Genomic DNA, 21,304 nt, shown 5'->3' with positions numbered 1-21,304 from the left:
CACGTGACTCTGCCCTGAAAATAATCGAAGTAATCGACATGGGCAAGATTATGTCGATTAGAGGTTCTGAATGTCGTTTTTGATTATTTTTCGATTAATTTCCCAGCCCTATTAGATACTATTAGGGATCATAAAGGGAGTTTTTTAGACACTCACCTTAAGAAGGCTGATGGGTCACAGTCTCCGACAAATTCCATTGTTATATTGTTGTGGCTAACGTGATAGGAAAGCTGTCAACTTACACATTCAGCCATAACTGAGAAACATTAGCTTTCATTGTAATATTCATATTTGAAGGACAACTCTCCCCCTCACTTTTCCTCTGTTTCCTTAGCTGCAAGATGTTTGACATTCCTGACAGTTAGCTAGTAGCAGAACCAGTCTTTGGTATGTAAAGTGTTCTGGTTTCCAGTTGTAGTACGTTTGTAGTCCAAGAATTGACCAATCACATATTAAAAGGCTGGTATGTAATCTGCTTATTAGACACCCGGCTCCTATCTGCAGTAAGCTGATGACACTTTATTATCTCTATAAACAGATATCAGCATAAAAGTGCAGCTAACAATCTGTTCAACGTCTAGAATTTGTACTTGAGAGAATAATCTGCTTGAAGCTGGGTCGCAAAAATCAAATCAGTGTTTAGATCTCCAGACTTCCTGGAATGCATCAGAAATTATCCATCTGACCTTCATTCAACAAACAAACATTTCACAGATTGTTTTCGTCTCCTCTCGAGGACAAACCTTACAGAGCTTGCATCAATGAACTGCTCAAGATCCATTAACTGGTTTCTTTACAGTCTCATATCATTAAAGTAAGCCAAAGTAAAGCTTCTGTGTAACTTAATATTTATAGTGAAACTGAGTCCTGCAGTAACCGGTGAACGGGCACGACAGGAGATGACATGAACCAAGTAATGAATGAGCTTATTTTTTACACATCTTGATGGGTGAACTTGCAGCGCACAGAAAATATAGTCTAATATAGAACTCGTTTAACAACTACCGCTGTTTCTACTGGAATAACCGATGAATTGACATTCGTTCCCAGAGGTATTTATCACTGTCAGACAATAGACAATGGTTGCCTAAGGTTCTGAGATTGGCGGGTTTCGCGCTCCATCCATCTTGCAATTGTTGCTGATCAGGGACTCTACTTTGCTTCAATCAGAGTTTTTCCACTGAAAACACTATTGACTATTAAACCATACAATTAACTAGCACTCTTAAAAGCAATAAAATGAGCTTAAACATGCTAAAGTTGCACAGGAAGGTTGACTGCAGCAACACCTTTCTCATAAAGCACACTGGCACCATGACCCACTTTTGACTCCTCAGACACCAAATTTGGATGCTAGTGTTGCAGAATGCAGACAAAGTCTGGCAGAGTGATAACAGCAAAGCCAGCCATGCTGCTGCCTGCAGCCTTTAGTCTGATGTTATCCTGAGTTATTATCGTTAAAGACATACAAATATGTTACAATCTCTTTTAAGATCATTTTGAACTGGCTAGAAATGCTGCATAATATTGTAATATGTGACACCATTTTTGCCAAATTTACCACGCCATTACAGGCAACTTAGAAAACTGCGTAGTAGAGAGAAAAAGCCAGCCAGTTGCATTTTGCATCAATTTCAGGCTATTAACAGTTAGAAATTGGCATTAAATATTCATTCGGGAGCATGTAAGAGAGATTAGAAATAAGTGGGCATGTTCATTCCTGCTCATAAACAAGAGGCTGTTGCATTCTGTAGTTTTTTTAATCCCAAAATAAATCTTCCAACCTTGAGCCAACATTTTCTATATCAGGACCTCGCCATCTGTCATCCACTACACAGTCACAACACTGCATACGAGCAATGCTCAGCCTTCGGTCAGGGTAAAAAAAAAAAAAGCTCTCTTTTCTGGACCATGGATGTAGTTTTCACAAGCCTTTAAAGGAAGAATATGCGATTTTTTTGATCCAGCAGATGTCGCCCTTGAGCACCAGCATGAAACCGAAACAACTCGCACTGCATTGGGCGGCTGTGGCTCAGTTGGTAGAGTCGTCACCTCTCAACCAGAAGGTCGAAGGTTCAATCCCCAGCGAGGGCAACATGTCCGATGTGTCCTTGGGCAAGACCCCCAACCCTGAATCGCCCCCGCTGCTTCAGTGGTGGTGTATGAATGGGATTAGTTACTTCTGATGGATGCTACTACATAGTGACCGCTACCATCAGTGTGTGAATGGTGTGAATGGGTGGGTGTGACATGCAGTGTAAAAGTGCTTTGAGTAGTCGGAAGACTAGTAAAGCACTATATAAACTCAAGTCCATTTACCATTGTTGTGTTAGCATGCGAATGCTAGCGATCTTTATTATGCTCGTATCTTCACACTGCATATAAATTTACACAAAATGACCGTAATGTAGAAACGCTTATGTGACATTCGAATAGGAAGTGAGTACAGTATGTTATTCTTCTTTTCTCTAGTCCCTCAATTAAACAAACGGCTCGGAAAGCTTGGAAAGCATCACAGACAGCGGGACTCTGGCGTCACACTCACTGTAGACAGTCATGACTCACAGAGTTATTCTCAGAGGAGATACTTGATTTCTGCTACATTTAAGTGTGAAAAATCACATATTCTTCCTTTAAGAAATGTGCTCACGAGACCTGACAGGTAAGATATCAGAGCTCTGAAGAAAAGTGTGTGGGGGTTTTTCCACCAAGATCGTATAAAAATAAGCAGCTACTGGAAAACCTGAATCAAGTAAAAACTCCCAATAATAAGGAATGTATTAAATTTGTATGTTTATCTGAGATTAAAATACATTTGATCCAAAGTTGAGTCAACATGTCCCTGGAGAACATTTATAAGGACATGGTTTGGATGGTGCTTGGTCAAATTCCACATGATGAGGAAAGGCCAAAGGAAAAGCACACACAAAAAAACACATTTATTTTTGACTTTTTATCATTATTAAGTTTGATCAATGTCAACATATCAACACAGAATAAGCTCTTTCTTCCATTTCCTATTCACAATAAGGAACCGGACATCCCAGCTTTACCAAAACCCAGTCCTACAGACAGGCTATAGACAGCCAGATGTAGTGATGTCATGTGTTCATACTTAATCTTTGCTTCCCTTGTGATCAATATAACTTACGGCGAAAAATATCGCATTCTATCGTTTTTTTCCAATTATTACTAATCCAGGTTACGTAATCGTTTAAGCACAAGTCAGTTAGTGTTGCCAGAACTCCAACGTCAATAAGCAACTTAAGTTTAATCAGAGTGGGATGTGGTTGTGATGTAAGTTGGTTCGAAGTGCCATCACGAAGTCAAGCGGCACTCTCGTGTTCCTTATGTCAGACCAAAAAAAAAAAGAGCTTCTGATCCATCAGCTGGAGGTCAAATTACACCAACAAACAAAACCCTGCAAAGACTGAAAATAAAGCAGGAGAGTGCATCGTAATCATCTCTTGTTCACATATTTCATTTAGTTTAAAGTGCATTAAGTTCTGGAACATTACATGTAACCAAAATGTAGTTTTAGTTTTCAAATCCAAACAAAACCTTTGGGTATAATCCAACTGACCCCCCCAGGATTAGATTGTGATTATGTGGCTTTATGTAATATGACTGTCGGTTATCAATTCCATTTACTCTTATTCTTTTACAGTAAAAGTTAAACTTTTGACGTTTTTTTAGAAATTCCTTTTTTTTCAAAGCCCTAACTTATGGTGCAGCCCAGCCAAATCCAACATAATGCTTCACATAACAGATGACTTGAATGAGATTGTCGAACTGATTTAAGATGAGCAGTAACACCGGAAGGAGGATATATATATTTTTTTGTTTATATATATATATATATATATATATATATATACACATATATATAAAGTTTTTATTAACTTTTTAGTTAATTAGTTTTTAAAACAATGCTGCACATCTTATACCAATAAAAAAAAGTACAGAGCACTTAGGCAGAGCATGCAAGTCATCTCCCAGTATGTGATAACAAAAATAACAAAATAATGCCACAGACATAAGAGAGGTACAGCCACCAACATGAATCCATTCTATGACCTTATTTTAACGTGTTGCCAAAACAGATCCCATATCTCTTTCATCTTACCACCTACATTCAGTTTTCCCAACATGTTTTCATATGAAGAGATCTTAACCATTTCGTCAGTCCATTCCTTCTCAGTGGGGCTTCCAATTTCGCAGCATAATTCTCGCGGCTGCGATAAATCCAACCTTCAAAATGCCAAATTTGGGATTTGTTACGTTAGGCACCAATGACTTTTAACGGAAGGAGGATATTAATATCTCCGAACTCACTGTAGAATTAGTGATGGTCATCAGCCTCTGATCCGGCCTAAAATCAGTATCCCAGACTAAAATGTCATGTTCCTACCTGATGCCATCATTTTAAGGCCAAGAAAAAAAATCTATTAGTTTTAATTAAATAATCACTTGACCAAAACAAACATTTGTTTGGCTGTGGTGGAGAGACAAATATTAGTCAAAGCTAGTAAAATGTCCGCAACGGACCACTAACGACGTACAATACATTTATTTATCACCTTGGAGAGGAGTATAGAGCAGTCAATATGGTCCAACACTAAAGCCTATTAAATAAAGACCTCAATGTCAATGTACAGTGAGTATATGGAGCTCGACTTACTGGCATGTAAAATGATCAAAGAGGTTTGAAAACACTGCCTCCGCTATACTCAACCAACAGTGATTTTCTCTTTTACAGACTGAAATCATATTTGAAAACCTTGTCAAATAGTGACAGATATTAAAATTAGACTACTGATCCAAAAGCAGATAAACATCATGACTAAATTGTGCTTCATCTGGAAGATTAATTTGTCTCACTTCATGCAGACTCTTTATGTTTTTTCCTCTGTTTATTTGCTCCATCAATGTGTGCTATTGAATGGCCCTTCTTTTGACCAATAATCTATAACCTATTAACTTGTAACCAGTCACTATAGCCTACATCTGAGCTGACCCTAAAAACAGAAGTGTGACAAATGCCTTCCCGAGCACGACTGTGGTGTGTAAATCAGGCCAGTGTAACACCCTGAGGCAGCCGCAGGCTCCAGACCTGATGCCTCAGTCTGGATCGGGGCCCTGCCTGTACACTGTGGACATACAGCATCCTCCTGCCACCATCACTGCAGCATCCTTTCAAAACATACCCACTTATGTGTGATGACCTGGGAGGGGGTACGACACGCTGCAAAGCATGCATGAAGAATAAAATGCACATCTGCTTTTTTTTTTCTTTTTTTTACCTGAAGCACAAGCATCAGCAGCTGGAAGCTTCACTGCACAACATGTACAGCAAGTACAAGCTGTAGAAACAAGACAACACGCGTAGGCTACACGAGAGTCGGCGTGTGTAAAGATGGCCATGCATGGCGAGAGAGGAAAAAAAATCCCCATAGCGGACACGAGCTCCATCCTCATCATCTTCGAGCGGCTTGCTTGTGTAGGCCGAGCTCTGCCACTTCCGACATGCAAGCTAATGGAGCTAAACGCTCAAAATAAGGAGGATACGTATGAGTTAAGCAAAATAAGCCCGATGTGTGCACTATAGCTGCAAGATTACCTCGGTAGTTCAAAGCAGGAGCACGATTAAACGAGTCTTGTTTGCATCTCGCACCGCTGCTTGTGATGATCAACCTGACTCAAACCAGCAGGCCCGCTAGTCAACTACCAGTTCAGACGATGATAAAACCAGTAAAGACGGTGGGCTATTTATAGACACTTTGCTTTCCCTTACCTTGAAATCGAACCTCATCGAGTGCGGAGTCCTAATATCTGACAAACCGTGCCCATGACAAGCTCCTTCGATTTGTAGAATTTCTCCCCCTCCGCTGTGATCTCAGCATCAGCAGCAGCCGTACAATGAAGCAGTGATGGCCGGTGGTGATGATGCTGGGAGCCCCGCCCTCCTCCTCCTCCTCCTCCTCCACCGTGCAGCCAGAATGAGCTCACTGGTTTCCCAGCTCGGCCACCGGCTTCCAGTGCCGCAGCAGTCCACAAGCACACACACACACACACACACACACACACACAGGAAATGTCCATTTTAACCGTCCATACAGTAGCCTTCAGTCGGGCTTCCCAAACCCGACAGCGTTTCACAGGCGCAGCGTTTCTTTAAAATATCAAAAACATTCTGTTCGTATCGTTCCTCAAAAAAAAAAAATGTAAGTCTGCCACACATGTAATCTGTCTTGATTTCACTTATTGCACCGCACGAAGAAGTTAGTCTTTCACAGATGTTAAGGCTATTTAAAAACCGTCCCTGAAATGTCATTTTAACACATTCTAATATTGCAACATTTTGTTTATTTTCAATTCGTTATAAGGGGGGGGGGGGGGGGACATACAGCAAAGGGCCAAAGTCAGATTTGAACCCATGCCTCAGCGACAAGGATTATAACCTCGGTACATGGGCATGCATCTTGACCACTTGACTATCCAGCACCCCCAATTAAATAATAATAATAATAATGATAATAATAATAAATGACATTTGATCAAATGAAAACAAATGAGAGACAAATCGTGTTTTCAGTGTTTTGACAGTAGAGGCTGTTGAGGAAATTATTAAGACTTGACTCCACACAATAAGACTCAGTTGACTCAGATGGCTTACTTTGATGAAAGTTTATACATAAGAAGAATACTCATGAGGAGACATGATTCAACATCACACATGTCTTGCTCAATCACATCTCCCGAAATTTTCGAAAGGCATCGCATATATCCCAAAAGACATTACCATTATCAGGGTCGTGTCACATTGACCCACCTAGACTAATCTGTGACGTCAATTACACTGGAGCAGACAATAAGTCTACCAAACATCCTTGCAGATAGCTGTATTTGGTGTTCTGAACTGAACTCTGTCAGGTCTGACTAAATAACTACAGAAATTCCACCACAGAGGCCATACAAAATTTATTATCAATGATTGTTTGACTCCATTCTAACAGGAGCCTATCTCTCAAACCACATGGGTTTTCTGCTCAATTATGATATTTTAAAGTGTATTTCATGTTTTTGTTGTTGCTTTCACCCTTTAAATTGTACAAAATGCAAACATGTTTTAACAAACATTTTACTGGTACTAAGGTAAAGCCAACAAATCACATTTAAAATGTGTTACAGGGGATTCATATGGCCTTCAGAACATCTTCTTTGGAGAAATTAGGTTTACGTTATACTCTTTATTCACTCTTTATGCTTATTCTGCATATTAACAAGGTGATTCTGACATTGCCAGAATATTGAAACACAAGCTCAAGAATTGTGAAATGTTTCATACCTCTCAATATGAAATGATGAAATACCATTTTTTTTCTGCTATTAATGAAAGTATTTATAACCTCCATTACCTACGGGGTTTAATGGCTCCCTTTTACAAATGTCAGACCACAGACGGTGCAAATTAAACCACATCAGATAACACAATTTTAGTGAGTTGTACTCATTGCTCATGCATAGCAGAATGCTCTTGGTTCAAATGTTATTTTTGGAAAAGGTACTTTGAAAGGTAAAATGTGCCTCATGTTCCAATGCGCTTGAGTTAACTGGACGATACATTGGAGCGGAGATCACGAACTGGTGGTCCACGGGTCATATCCCGACCCCCAAAGCTTCCCATCCTGCCCCCAGAATATAATTAAATTCAGAAAATGTGAGAAGGAAAAAATATGTTGTAGTATTAGGGTATCCTTAAATCCAAATAGCTATTTAAACAACACAAAACAAGTGGTATGAAATATCTTTATAAGGAATAACTTAATCTTGTTTTCAGAAATGCGCCTGTTAGCTGTTATTGGCAAATATTCATCAGGAGTAAGCTACAATCCACTGCTATTAAACAAAGCTGGGCCTGCTGCGCTGGTTGTGCACCTACAGTGGTGAAGCTGAAAACAAATCCCCTCTTTTATGACTGAGGTAAGCACAACTCTTTAAATTGAAAGGGTAACTAAACCCCGCATGTTCAGCTCTACCCTGGAATTTAAAAAAATGCCTTTAAAATGTCAATGTATCAACTTTGAGAGGGAGGGGGGGGGGGCCAGGGGGGTAAGACACGCCCCCTCACTCCTTCTGCAGCAACAAGATACAATGTTTGACCCTCGCACACAAATAAACCCCTATGTGCTGCAGGCTGTGTATGGGACATACATGCAGCTGTAACGAAAGATGATCGCTTTAAAAAATATATATTATGTCAAATAATAGCACACATCATAAAATACCACAACATAAAATAACATGATTTCTATTTGTTTCAGTAACAGTGTGTAATACTAGATTGTTGAGTCCAGTTGTTGAGTCAAATACTGTGTATGTGTTATTAGGGTGGGCTCTTCCTTTTGGAGGGGTGGCCACAGGGGGGGGGCGGGGGGGGGCAAGCTCAGTGTTACAGGGGCACTGGCCCCTGTTGACCCTGCCTAGAACCGACCATGTCTCGGACACAATTTAAACTCCGTGGTCACTTGCTGTCTGCAGTGAGCTTCTTCAACCGTACGACATTCAATGTCAAACTTCAGTTGTTAAGTTAAGTTGTTTTAGGAGGTTAACGGTGCAGTGATTTGAGAGGGGACGCGATGGGGATGAATGGACAGAATGGCACCTACACAGTTTCTGTGTCTGATTCTAAAGGATACCCACAGTCGCTTAAAAAGGTGGAGTCGCGCGGACACTGGGGGAATAAAGCCGAGTTCATCCTGACTGTGATGGGAGCTATCATCGGACCCGGGAATGTGTGGAGATTTCCTCACCTGTGCTACAGAAACGGCGGAGGTGAGTGCAACTGCAACCGTTGCTCTCAGTACGTCAAACGAGCAACATTTTTTTTAAATTTATTTTTTACCGCTTTTTCTCACTGCATTCAGTATGCTACATCCTCTTTTCCCAGGTGTGTTCTTCATCCCTTACATCCTCTTCATATTTACATGTGGAGTCCCCTTATTCTTCCTCGAGACTGCCTTGGGACAATACACCAGCCAAGGGGCGACAACTTGCTGGAGAAATATTTGTCCGCTTTTCCAGGGTAAATAAAAGTGGCATTATTGTAGCATTCACTGACACAGACTCAACACATTAATGCCGATACAATATTTGTCGTATGGCGCCTTTATTACGCACCAAATCCTTATCAATAGCAATAGCAGGCACGAAGTTTATGATATAAACTCCTTTTTGTGTGCAACATCAAAGTATTATCTGTAAACCTCCTTTGATTTTTTTTTTCGTTTTCCTTCACAGGAATTGGCTTTGCCAGTCACTTAATCATTGCATTCAGTGGCACCTCCTATATTGTCATCCTTGCTTGGGCGTTTTTTTACTTGTTCTCATCCTTCAGTGCAGAATTGCCCTGGACCACATGTGGAAACTATTGGAACACAGGTAGGCTGCCCTGCAGCTTTCAGCAGAGAGCTTGAAACCTGTAGAATTAAGAAGTTAAAAATGCCCAAATGAAGCATGAAGAGTTTCTTTTAAGCAGACTTAAAAACATGCTAGCCTATTGATAACTCCTTTCACAGAATATTGTTGGAAAAAGAAGACAGCAGTTGTTCTAACTTGTGCTAGAAGTTTTGTGTACAACTTTTTTAGTGAGAAGAAAGAGCAATGATTGTATAGCATTTAGATAATATGCATGTTAATATATATTGTGAATGCATCAAGGTTAAAGATGTAGTTTAAAATGTTTAAACAACTTGTTTTGTTGTTGTTGTTGTTTTTAGAGTCATGCTTGGACTTAAACCAGCTCAACATGTCCCTAAGTAATATATCCAGACTGAACACTACTCTTCCTGTTGTGGAGTTCTGGGAGTAAGTTAGCTCACAGTTTCGATCCCTGCCCCTTTCTCACTCTGAATAATTATTTTCAACACTCCATTGAAATCTAGATTGGTTTTAGTATTTGTACATTTGTATATTTTCTGATATTAGGCATCTACAGGCTTGCCTTAACAGCATTTCATTGTACTTGTACAGTGACAATAAAGACATCTTATCTTAACTCCCCTTCACACACAGCCTGCCTACAACTTCCTCCACCAACTTTCTCTCACTCATCCTGACACATTGTTTTCTTCCATTATTGTGACTGGGCTGTTGTTCTGCCTTTTTTTTAAGCTAAGAATTTTCAATGACTCTCCTGTTAAATTACAGCAAATCTGTGGCCATATATTGGGTGAAAAGATCCCCGAACTAAGTGCAATGTTTAAGAGTTTAAGAATGACCCTTTGGAATTTGAGGTCTGTTATCTTTATCATTTTGTTTAGGATGCCATCAAGTTTGCAGGCCTTTTAAGTTTCAATGACTTGATTTTGTCCTGTAGTTCTTTCAGGGTATTTGGAGAATCCAGACAGTTGTGATGGTGCACTCCAGACTATGTTTTCTTTTTTTGTAATTTAACCTTTATTTAACTAGGAAAGAAACTCATTGAGATTAAAACATCTCTTTTTCAAGAGTGTCCTGGCCAAGACAGGCAGCAGACCTAAACTAGACTTGGAGATTAGAGTACGGCAATGTTGGAGTCTATAGGGTCCATCCAGCACGTTCATACAACAAACAGTGATGAGTGAGGGATTTAAAATTAGTGATGAACCTCAGAGCTCCGCGATACAGTGTCCAGAGCATGTAAGCTTTGTGAGGAGGCGTGCATGTGTAGTTTATCTTGTATTTGTTTTTGTTCTATATTCTGCTGTATTGGGCCAAAAAGGTTAAAAGTGGTTTATCCAACGTCTCAATTTTGGATGGGTAGGTCCTTGTGTTGTTTGTTCAGAATTTGGCATGCTGGAGAAGGTCTTGATTGTCTCATGGTGGTCTGTCTGAGGGTGTCAGACTCTCATTCTGTCCTTAAAGTCTCCACACACTGGGTGATGTAGGCAGCACACAGCTGATGGTTAGACAGGAAGCTGATAGAAGAACTTGTTACAAAAAAGGTTGTGCAAACCTCAAGTTGATTATCTTAATACCTATCACATTACATCATAGTTTATTGCTGGCTACTCTCTAACTTCAACTGTAACTTAATTCTCCCCTCATGTGTCCAGGCGGAGAGTTTTGAAAATCTCTGGAGGTATCGAAGAGGTGGGCAGCTTGAGGTGGGAACTGGTCCTGTGTCTCATCCTGAGCTGGGTCATCTGCTACTTCTGTGTTTGGAAGGGCATCAAGTCAACAGGAAAGGTAGGCTGCTAAAACACTTTACAGCATGCATAAATGTTCCATGTTTTTGGAACAGCTTCTCAAAAATTCACATCAGTTAGAGATTTGTTTTACAAGAATAGTTCAATTCATAGCTTTCACGTGACGTCACACTCTAATGGAACTGCCTCCTGGAGGACAAGAAAGGCTCTCTACCACTGTACGCTACTGAGAAGTTTGCATTTGCATTAAGCATTGTATCAGTAGTAAGCAAGTATTTTTGAATGGCGGTGCATCCAGCCCTCATTTCCCCCTGAGACTGGAAAGTTCTGTATTTCTAAGTCTGAAAATCTGTTGAGGAAATGGCCTTATGTGTTGAAGTAAATATGTCTGTAAATGTTTTTATTACTATATTGTACATTTTGGAGAAACTGTAACTATCGAATTTCCCTCTGGGATTAATAAAGTATTTCGGATTCTGATTCTGAAATTGAGGACCTTACGGACTCCTTAGTGGGAGTGGCCTGCGGTGCTGTGCATTCTAGGATTTGGTGTCTTTCATCCACATGAGCCAAAAAGACACTTTCTGCCTTTTCTCGGCCAAGAAGGCACCAACTTCAAAATTTATTTCACATTTCTACTACATATATGACCCAATGTCAATACAGATTCATGTTTCAATGGGTGAAGTATCCATTTAAATGATGATGTGGAATTTCTTGCCCTTCACTTCTCAAACAGCAGCGTTATTGACCCAGATCAATAATACATAAAGCTGCCTGTATGTTTGTAGACTTTCATCCTGCAGCGATGTAAGGAGAGGGATTCTCCCCTAAATATCAGCAATATCACCGAAGTGACGTTCTGGTGTTACGGTGAAAAGAGTGACCATGTTAACTGATGACTTTCAGACACACTCGACTGAAAGTTTCCTAATAAATGCCTCGTGCCTTGTTCCGTTTTTGTATTATTATTATCATGTCAAAATTACTTTTGAGATATGTTTTAATGAAAGTTAAACAAATAGGCTTTCGTTAGGAGACGTAACGTACGACAACCAGACTCACTCGGCTGACAGTCACCAGTTAACATGGTAACTCTTTTAACCAAAACACCGGCACAGACTTTGCCGTTTCTAGCGATATATAGAAGAAGATAGATAGAATCTTTATTATCATTGTATACGAGGACACAACGAAACTTCGTTAGCAGCAATCCTAAACAGCAGCGTTTACAAAAACAACAACAAAAATATATTTGTGGTGATATGAAAGAGAAGTATGCAAAAGTGGCCAGAGCAGTTGCTATTCAGTGAATGATAATAATAATAAACACAGACAGTTGTGGTGACTTAAAGAATATATACAATTATTATTTTGCAGTGACTGATTAATTAAACAAATATAAATATAGAGATATAGTGCAAATAAGTGAAGTTATGGTGCAAGTATTTGCAAGTATATACAGTTATTATTGTGCAGTGACTGGATGAGTAAATAAACAGTTTTAGTGCAATGACTAAATAAATACATTTTATTTGTTTATGGGTTGAGGAGTTTGTCCACAGCTCTGGGATAGAAGCTGTTTTTTAGTCTGTTTGTCCGTGTGCGGATGGTCCTGAGTCTGCCTGAGGGAAGGGTGGTGAACATACAGTGTCCGGGGTGAGATGTGTCCGTCCAGATGTTTGAGGCTCGCTTGTGGAGACAGCGCGAGTGGGTGTCTCTGAGGGATGGGAGAGGGGAGCCAACAATCCACTGAGCTGTTTTGACGATCCGCTGAAGATTCTTCTGCTCGAGTACCAGACAGTACAGCCGTACGTCAGGATGCTCTCGATTGTGCAGCAGTAAAAGTTCTTCAGCAGATCGCGAGGAAGTCTGTTGCGCCTCAGGGTCCTCAGGAAAAAGAGGCGTTGCTGTGCCTTCTTTATCGGGTGTGCTGTGTTGAGGCTCCAGCTCAGGTCCTCTGAGATGTGCACTCCCAGGAACTTAAAGCTGGAGACACGTTCCACCTCTTCCTGGTTTTTTGTGCGTTGTGGGGTGTTTTTTGTTTTTTCCTGTAGTCAATTATTATCTCCTTGGTTCTCTTCGTGTTGAGGTGCAGGTTGTTGTTTTTACACCACCCAGAGAATGTTTGGACCGGCTCTCTGTAGGCCGCCTCGTTGTTGTTGGAGATCAGTCCTACAATGGTGGTGTCGTCTGCAAATTTGAAGAAGGTGTTGGAGCTGTGGGTGGGTGTGCAGTCGTGGGTGTACAGGGAGTAGAGGATAGGACTGAGGACGCAGCCCTGGGGTACACCGGTGTTGAGGATGATGGTGGAGGAGATGTTGTCTCCCAGCCTGACATGTTGAGGTCTGTTGGTTAAGAAGTCCTGGATCCACAGACAGAGGGGGGTTCCTAGCTGCAGTGTTTGCAGTTTGCTGACCAGTTTGCTGGGCTGGATGGAGTTGAATGCAGAGCTAAATGCTGTATGCTTCCCTGTCCCTTGATCTGAATGCTGCATCCCTGGCTTTGAGCAGCACTCGCACGCTGTTGTTGAACCAGGGTTAGTGTCCCGTGTGCTGTTAAAGTATCGCAAGTGCCCCAAACTCAAAGTTTATCTTAATATCTTAGTTTTGCTATGGTTGTCAGGTCATGTGTCGTTTATAGGAGACGTTAAATTAAAAGCCTGTGCTGCAGTTCTACAGGCTTTTCAACGGTGGCCGTTACTTTCCTGAGTGTTTTTTGCCCTCCAGCCCTCCGCGCTGGTGACGTCACTGAAAGCTATGAATTAAGCTAATGCCTGATTGAATCCTTATTTTTTAAGCTCAACCTCTTCAAGATTTCAGCTCACACTCATCCACAAAAGCTCTGTAGATACTAATTGCAAATAAGATTATAGCTAGGAAAAATGAATACATTCACTGTACTTAACTTACCCCTATCACCAAATCCCTTAAACATAAATTGTAGGCTACATAGTTAATTGTTAGTACGAATTTTCATGAAATTCATTCATCTTGGTAACTTTGTGAAATGTTTTATTCAAGTCTGTCTACCACCTGTTAGCACTCCTACTTTTGGGTGTCTGAAGCTGTAAACTTATATGGGTGAAACACCTAAATAGTAGCAGATCTTTATTTGTGTAAGAGCCAACCACATGTTGTCAACAACTGTTTGCTAGACAAAGAGTCTACATCTGTTACGTATACAAATTTACAGTGATGTACCCAAATAGAAAGGAATTTGTGGGTTGCACCTTTTAACAGAATATAAGCAGCACTGTGAACACTGTTACTTTGTCAGTCAGCGATTTGTAAGCATGCCTGTTTGGTGAAGTTGTCTGACCTCGGCCGATTAAATGGTGTTATAATCTACAGTCTGTTTCACGATTTCTTCATTGGATTTATACAGCAGAACCAACCCCCACCTAACATTAATAAATAGGATATTTGTTCTCACTGGCATCTCACACATTAACTGTTGTGCTGGTTGCAATGCATGGCACCAGACAGAGGCCCAGCTAACAGTTACTGATGAATGGTTGCACACACATTATCACAATTAAAGGTCTGCAAATCCATGTTTTTAGGTATATTTTTGTGAAATTGCTTTAAAAAAAATATCCAAATGTACTCGGTAATTATATTTGGAATAAATATTGCAACTGAAAAAAAGCCAAGGCTGAAAGCTTGATTGACTTGACCTGCGATAGCCTCACAAGCCGCTGGATCAACGTGTTGTCGGCTCACGGTTTAAGACAAGTGCATGTGTGTGTTATTGCTATTTCTACATTGTGGCTGCAAGGGTTTCAATTCTAGATTTAGAGTCATACATTCTTGTTCAAATGTGATTGTTTAAGGGTCCGGCAGGGTTAACTTAACATTGCAAAAGTTCTGTTTTGTGTCTGTTAGTACGATGGAAGTAGTCTCACATTTTAATAATAATAATAATATCAGTCATGTGTGACCTTTCTCCTCTCAGGCAGCTTACTTCACAGCCACCTTTCCCTACGTTATGCTGTTGGTTCTGCTCATACGCGGCGTTACCTTACCCGGGGCAATGGATGGAATCATTTATTACCTCTACCCTGATATCTCTCGCCTTTCAGATCCCCAGGTACAAAAAAAACCTCAAACACAATCTATGGAGCTGAATACAGAGCTGTGCACATAAACACATATTTGTCCGACCTTTTCAGGTGTGGATGGATGCTGGCACTCAGATTTTCTTCTCTTATGCGATTGGCCTTGGGTTTCTAACCTCTCTTGGGAGCTATAACACGTACAACAATGACTGTTACAAGTAAGTCATTTCAGTGTTTTCTTTGGCAGACTGCTGACCTTTAAATATTTACAAGAAGTTTCTCAAATAAAAAGAGTCCAAAGATCTTAAAGTGCTTGAAAAGTTTTGTTTTTTTCTTTCAGGGATTGCTTCTACTTGTGTTTACTGAACAGTGCCACCAGCGTTGTGGCAGGCTTTGCCGTTTTCTCTATTTTGGGTTTTATGACCTACGAACAAGGAGTGGATATATCTGAAGTAGCCCAATCAGGCAAGAACTGATTGATAATCACCATGCTTAAAATGTGCATCAAAATGTTCAGTGAATTGAATACGTCATTTGCTTTTGTGTAATTGAATGTGTACAATATAGCTTTTAAATTCCGTGTGTGTGTGTGTGTGTGTGTGTGCGTCTGTGTGTGTGTGTGTGTGTGTGTATAGGTCCAGGTTTGGCATTCATTGCCTTCCCACGAGCTGTAACCATGATGCCCATGCCTCAAGTGTGGTCGGTGTGTTTCTTCCTCATGATCATTCTGCTTGGATTGGACAGTCAGGTACCAGCTAAAGCTCTCCTAAAAGTAAATGAGTGTTTAAATGAATTCAAAAGTTTCTGACTCGCTTTCCCTCCCTTTCGGTTCCTTCCAGTTTGTTGGTCTTGAGTGCCTGATGACATCACTGGTTGATCTGTTCCCGACACATCTGCGCAAGGGCTGCAGACGTGAGCTCGTTCTGCTCGCTATCTGCAGTACCTGCTGTCTGCTGGGATTCACTCTGGTCACAGAAGTGAGTACAGTGCATGCCGAGCTGGACATTTAACAACAATAATGTAGTGCTAAATGTGCTTTAGAAACTCAATTTTATCTCTGTTACTGAGCAGGACCTATGCTGATATGTACATGTCGGTTATGCTGTGGGATCTGATGAATATAATTTGTGACCTTGTTTAAAGGGAGGTTTGTACCTGCTTCAGCTGCTGGACCATCATGTCTGCAGCGGCACCACCCTGCTCCTGCTCTCCCTCAGCCAGTCTGTTAGCATTGCCTGGGTGTACGGTGAGTCAGACAATACAGCCAACTATGTAAAGACTATTTCCTTGATATAAAAGATTTTTTTTTTAAAAAGGCATTGTCAGATTATGAGAAATGGGGTTGCTAGTATTTGCAACAAACCAAGTGCTTGATGTTTGGTCTGCTAAGAAATGCTTCAGAAATACCAGATCAAACATGCCTTCTTCCATTTCCTAAAGGTGCTGACCGTTTCTATGGCAACATAACACACATGATTGGCTATCGTCCATCTCCGTTTATGAAGTACTGTTGGAGCTACATCACTCCCTTGTTCTGCTTAGTAGGTTTTCAGTCCTTTTCATTCACAATCAAGTGATGGATTTGTTTATTTCATGTGTTGCTTTCCGGGTCCGGCACGTGACAACCCCTCACTTTTCATATGTAATGCTTTCTATCTGCTATTTTAAAGCCCAGTATGTTTTAACTAGTAAATGAAGGGGTTTGTTTCAGATACCTTTTTGTCTGTTGAGTTTCACAATCATGTAATAACGTGTTTTTTTGCATTGTCTACTCCAATCATAGGGCACATTCATATTCTCTATCGTCAAATATTCCCCGTTGAAGTTCAGTAAGGCCTATGTTTATCCCCTCTGGGCAAACATCTTGGGCTGGTTCATCGCAAGTGTCTCCCTGTCCCTCATCCCACTTTTTGTGTTATATCAAGTAATGCAGGGGGAAGGCACTCTGCGACAGGTGAGCACAATCTTCTCGTTTTCCCCTTGACTTTTGAAATACTTGCCTTAATGCAGCTTACTGAGTTTGAAACCCCGGTGAGGCGCATCAAGAGGCATAATATGATATGTAATAATATAATAATATAAATCTGCTGGGAAACTTGTGTGACACATATTTGTGTAGAGAATGAACAATCAAGGTGACAGCACACACCCTTGTTGTGAAGTGATTGAAGATCAGTCCATTAAAGAGGACATAATTATCAACATTTTCTACCTTTTAAAACAGTCCCCTGTGGTCTACATGAAACATCTGTGCAAAATATACCATGAATCAAGCACTAGAGGAGGTTTGTGACCCTGTATAAACCAGCTGTCTCAGAGCGCTCCTTTTTAAATGTAATGAGCCCCCACTGAGTTTTCACGGTAGACATCACAACTTTATTATACATAATAATATTGTATGGTCACTCATTAAGAAAGCTCAGACTTACAGTTGTTAGGCCGGTAATTATTAGCCAAGAGTGCACAGGCTACTATGGGCAGTAACACAGCAGAAGTCATCCTCACCTCCTGTTCTCATTCCCTTAACTTGAACTCATTTAAGTTTAAAAAAAAAAATCTTTGACCAGGCGGAAAACAAAACCCCGTTTGATGCCTCACAAGCTACCTAAGGCAGAGGTTGAGAGAGAATGGTTTACAGATAATGTTCCAGGTACCCGAACTTTCTGCAGCTCTTAAGGTTTTTCCAACAGAAGTTGAATTGAAATCTTTTTATATGTTTTATACCTTTATGAACACATTGGTGAAGAAATTGCTCCTGGCACCTGCAAAACCATTAAAGTTTGTTTTGTTCTCAGCTACGTTTGAAATGTAATTTCCCTCTTGTGTCCTTTCGTCCTCAGAGATTATGGGTGCTCTGCCAGCCTGTGGACGACCTCCCTGGGCTTCCTACGCTGGAAGACAGTGGCACCACTGCCCACACCGAGCTCAAACCATTATCCCACACAAGGGAAATCACTCCATGAACACAGGCTGTTATGCTGAGAGATGTTTTATAAACAAGGGTGGGATTTTCCTGGGCCAAAATCCTCAGACTTCCAAGGATTTTTGCAGTAAAACAGTTCTTGCCCCAAAAAAAAGAAAACCTCATTTATAAAGTTTTATGGCCTATCCTTGGGAGGCCAAATTGGCCCTAAAACAACTTAACACTGACCCAAATAAACCACAGAAAAACAATTAAAACCACTAAATCCATGGAATCTAATAACAGTCTTCCAAGTTACCAAGCCATCTCATCTCTATCGCCAACCGGCACAAATCTTAACTCAACAAACACTCAAAATCCCACGCTGAGACGCAATAATGCATTTCATTTACCCAATTTTTTTTTTTTTTTTTTTTTTTACTCCTTGTAGTTACGAGATCTTTTTCATAATGACCTGGATCTCACCTCTGGGGCTGTTTACGAAACGGCCTACTATTCTAGTAGTACGTACTGATTCGGCCAAAATGCATTATGCAGTATGTGAACAAAAGCAAGATCTGCAGTACACCAAAAATACCCAGATGTGGTAATGATTCGGAAAGAAAGTACAGTTTACATCAGGCCAGCCCGGTGTACCGTTTCCCACGATTCAAAGCACCAGCAATGAGCATTGCGACAGGGGAAATAATCACTACATATGTGTGCAGTACTACATACTGCATACTACATTCCATATGGTTTTTCGAAAAAACATCCTCAGTCTTCAGTAATGTTGTGGACAGTAATGATGGCCCAAAGGAGTTCATGTTTTTATTTCTTCCTCTTTATGAGACCGTGGGGAATATGAGCGGTGCTTGAGCCTGAGGATGTAAATCAGTCTGTCAACACTCCACAGGCATCTCAAGTCGTTGGGATTATTCAGGCCCAAATCTGAGTCTGATGTGCTGGAAGTCGCTCTCTTCCTGCGGAAACAGTTATAAATATGTACAGCAGTACAAATATGCAATGCTTCATGGTTAATGGTTAGTGTGTAAGAAATGCCACAGAAAACTGATCCTCAAGAAGTACAGCTGAGTCAGAACATTTACATCTTCTTGCTACTTTGTTGTCGACAAATTACTGCACACTAGTCAAAGTATAACTTTGATCAAAGGTATTTAGAACACCTGAGGCTGAGTGACCACATTTATGTCCTGTTGCACTCTTTATGGACACTGCCTCTTGTCCAATCAAGTGACTAGACTGGAAATAGACTATTGTTGTTTCATTTAGAACATTAAGGTACTGGCTATATTATGTAAACCCTTTCGCTCAGTGATGTTTCCAACTTTTTTTCTCATAATGCTTCAGTATATTTGTTTCTTTTAATCAAGTACCACATGTATGCAAACTGGTGCTTTAAATGTCCTTATACAGTAGAATGTACTCTAACAAGTGCCTTATAACATTTCACTGTACTATACAACAATGTAACTGTAAGTTTGTACACCTTCAACAGAATAAACATTTAGTCTTTTATAATGGACTGCTCAATAACTAATGTTTGTCATCATTTATACAGGAACTTGGTATTTTATCATGTATTTTAGAGTAGTGTTATATGATGCATTGTGTCTATGACCTGTATACAAACAATCAATTATCAAATAAAAAAGTTTTTTTTCCTGAAAGTTTTTTGCTGTCTCAATGAAACCAGCTAACAGACACTCTTCACAGCAATTACTTTACATTTTCCTCCAATTATTTGACATCATATAAACCATCGTCATAACGAAATGAAGAAAAATTGGTCACCTGTGTGTCAGGGATCTGAGATGTTTTCTCTTGTAGTGTGTGCGTGTGTGTCAGTACCATCAATTCACTATTCACTATTGAAGACAGCCTGAAGAAGATTGAGCAGGTCTGCTTCATAGACTCCCAAAACCAGCATGCTCAGGTGTGCTGCATTAGAGTCCTCCCTGACTCCACCCACATCTACCTGAGACAAGAACACATCCAGCAAAGAGAACAAACAGGAAGAGGCCAACCTTTAGGCCGTCACACTCCCCCCCCATAAGTCACGGGCTCTACCCTGGACAAAGACATTAATTAAGGTAATAGGTAACTAACAATAAGTACGCATATTTTGTATCTACAAACACATTTGTCAAGTTGAACTTTATAAAACACAGGGTTTGTGTAATACATGACGTAATACGTTGCACATCCCATCTTTCTCATATTATGCAGGTGTATAGTGTATAGTCAAGAGAATATATCTGAATCTTATGATGAGCAAACCAAATCTAGTATGATTAAATAAAAAGAATACATTCAGAGGAGCTCCTTTCTCAATGTAAGCCATTGTTTCATCTGATCACAGATGTTCACCCAGCAGGAGTTGAGATTCTACTAGCGTTTGCAGAGCAATAAGGGGAGAATCAGTGGGGGGAAAAAAATCCACGATTGCCCGCCAGAGATGTCAGGCAACTCCATGTGATTGCAAAACAGTGAAACACATGCAGGCTTTCACATGTGGTACTACAGCACACATTACATCAGATACTGGAAATGAAACCGCGTCAACTCTTCATCATGGGTGGACATCATGAATGCTTATTTAGAGAGAGAAAACTTTGAGCCAAATGATAATAATGATATGCATTGCATTTTCCCTTCTGTTCTCCAGTTATCCAGGATTTCCAAACTCAAATTTGGACTCATCAGAACACAGGACAGATATCCACTTTGCCCATCATGTTAATAACCTGGTACATTTACCCCGTATTAACAGTGAGATGTTCTTTAAGCATTTCACAACTTTTCCTGTCCTGTGTTCCAACTTTCCTACTATTTGAAATGTGAGTTTCTGAGTTTTGCAAACCATCACATTCTTTTTTTAATTACATTGAAACAACACCACAATTTGTTTTTTTGTGAACAGGACTCTTTTATACAAACTCCCAAACATCATGGTTAGCTGATTCTCATAAATCTGTCTATCCTTTTTGGCCTACTTAGTAGTGTAGGCAGTTGTTACTGATGTTGGACTGTAGGATACTGTTAGAGTCTCTTGCGGTACCTAACAGGATAACAGAAGTGCATTGGCATTTGTTGAACACAGGCGAATGAAACTCCTTCTCCTGGAGAAGC

The 21,304-nt window shown here is 40.3% G+C and overlaps 2 protein-coding genes across 5 annotated transcripts in view; one reads left to right on the top strand and one right to left on the bottom strand.

Moving 5' to 3' along the window:
* Positions 1-5,955, bottom strand: part of jakmip2 (janus kinase and microtubule interacting protein 2) — a 35,015-nt gene extending 29,060 nt beyond the window's left edge. For 2 of the 4 annotated variants that reach the window (XM_061055123.1, XM_061055125.1), the window contains exon 1: positions 5,795-5,955. The gene's annotated coding sequence lies outside the window, so the exon portion shown is untranslated. The remainder of the gene's footprint in view (positions 1-5,794) is intronic. The other 2 variants (XM_061055124.1, XM_061055126.1) reach the window with 1 other exon arrangement.
* Positions 5,956-8,463: 2,508 nt separating this feature from the next.
* LOC132988036 (sodium- and chloride-dependent betaine transporter-like) lies at positions 8,464-19,708 on the top strand. Its single transcript, XM_061055127.1, has 14 exons — positions 8,464-8,835; positions 8,951-9,085; positions 9,301-9,441; positions 9,780-9,867; positions 11,097-11,229; positions 15,147-15,281; positions 15,364-15,467; positions 15,590-15,714; positions 15,885-15,997; positions 16,089-16,226; positions 16,393-16,495; positions 16,690-16,790; positions 17,033-17,203; positions 18,090-19,708. Exons 1-14 carry the CDS (start codon positions 8,640-8,642, stop codon positions 18,210-18,212), a joined length of 1,806 nt encoding a protein of 601 aa, XP_060911110.1. The 5' UTR covers positions 8,464-8,639; the 3' UTR covers positions 18,213-19,708.
* Positions 19,709-21,304: the final 1,596 nt, after the last annotated feature.

This window comes from Labrus mixtus, chromosome 14, assembly GCF_963584025.1.
Source record: "Labrus mixtus chromosome 14, fLabMix1.1, whole genome shotgun sequence".
NCBI classification, from domain to species: Eukaryota; Metazoa; Chordata; class Actinopteri; order Labriformes; family Labridae; genus Labrus; species Labrus mixtus.
The sequence above is the reverse complement of the archived record's forward strand: the minus strand, read 5'-3'. Positions and strand labels throughout refer to the sequence as shown.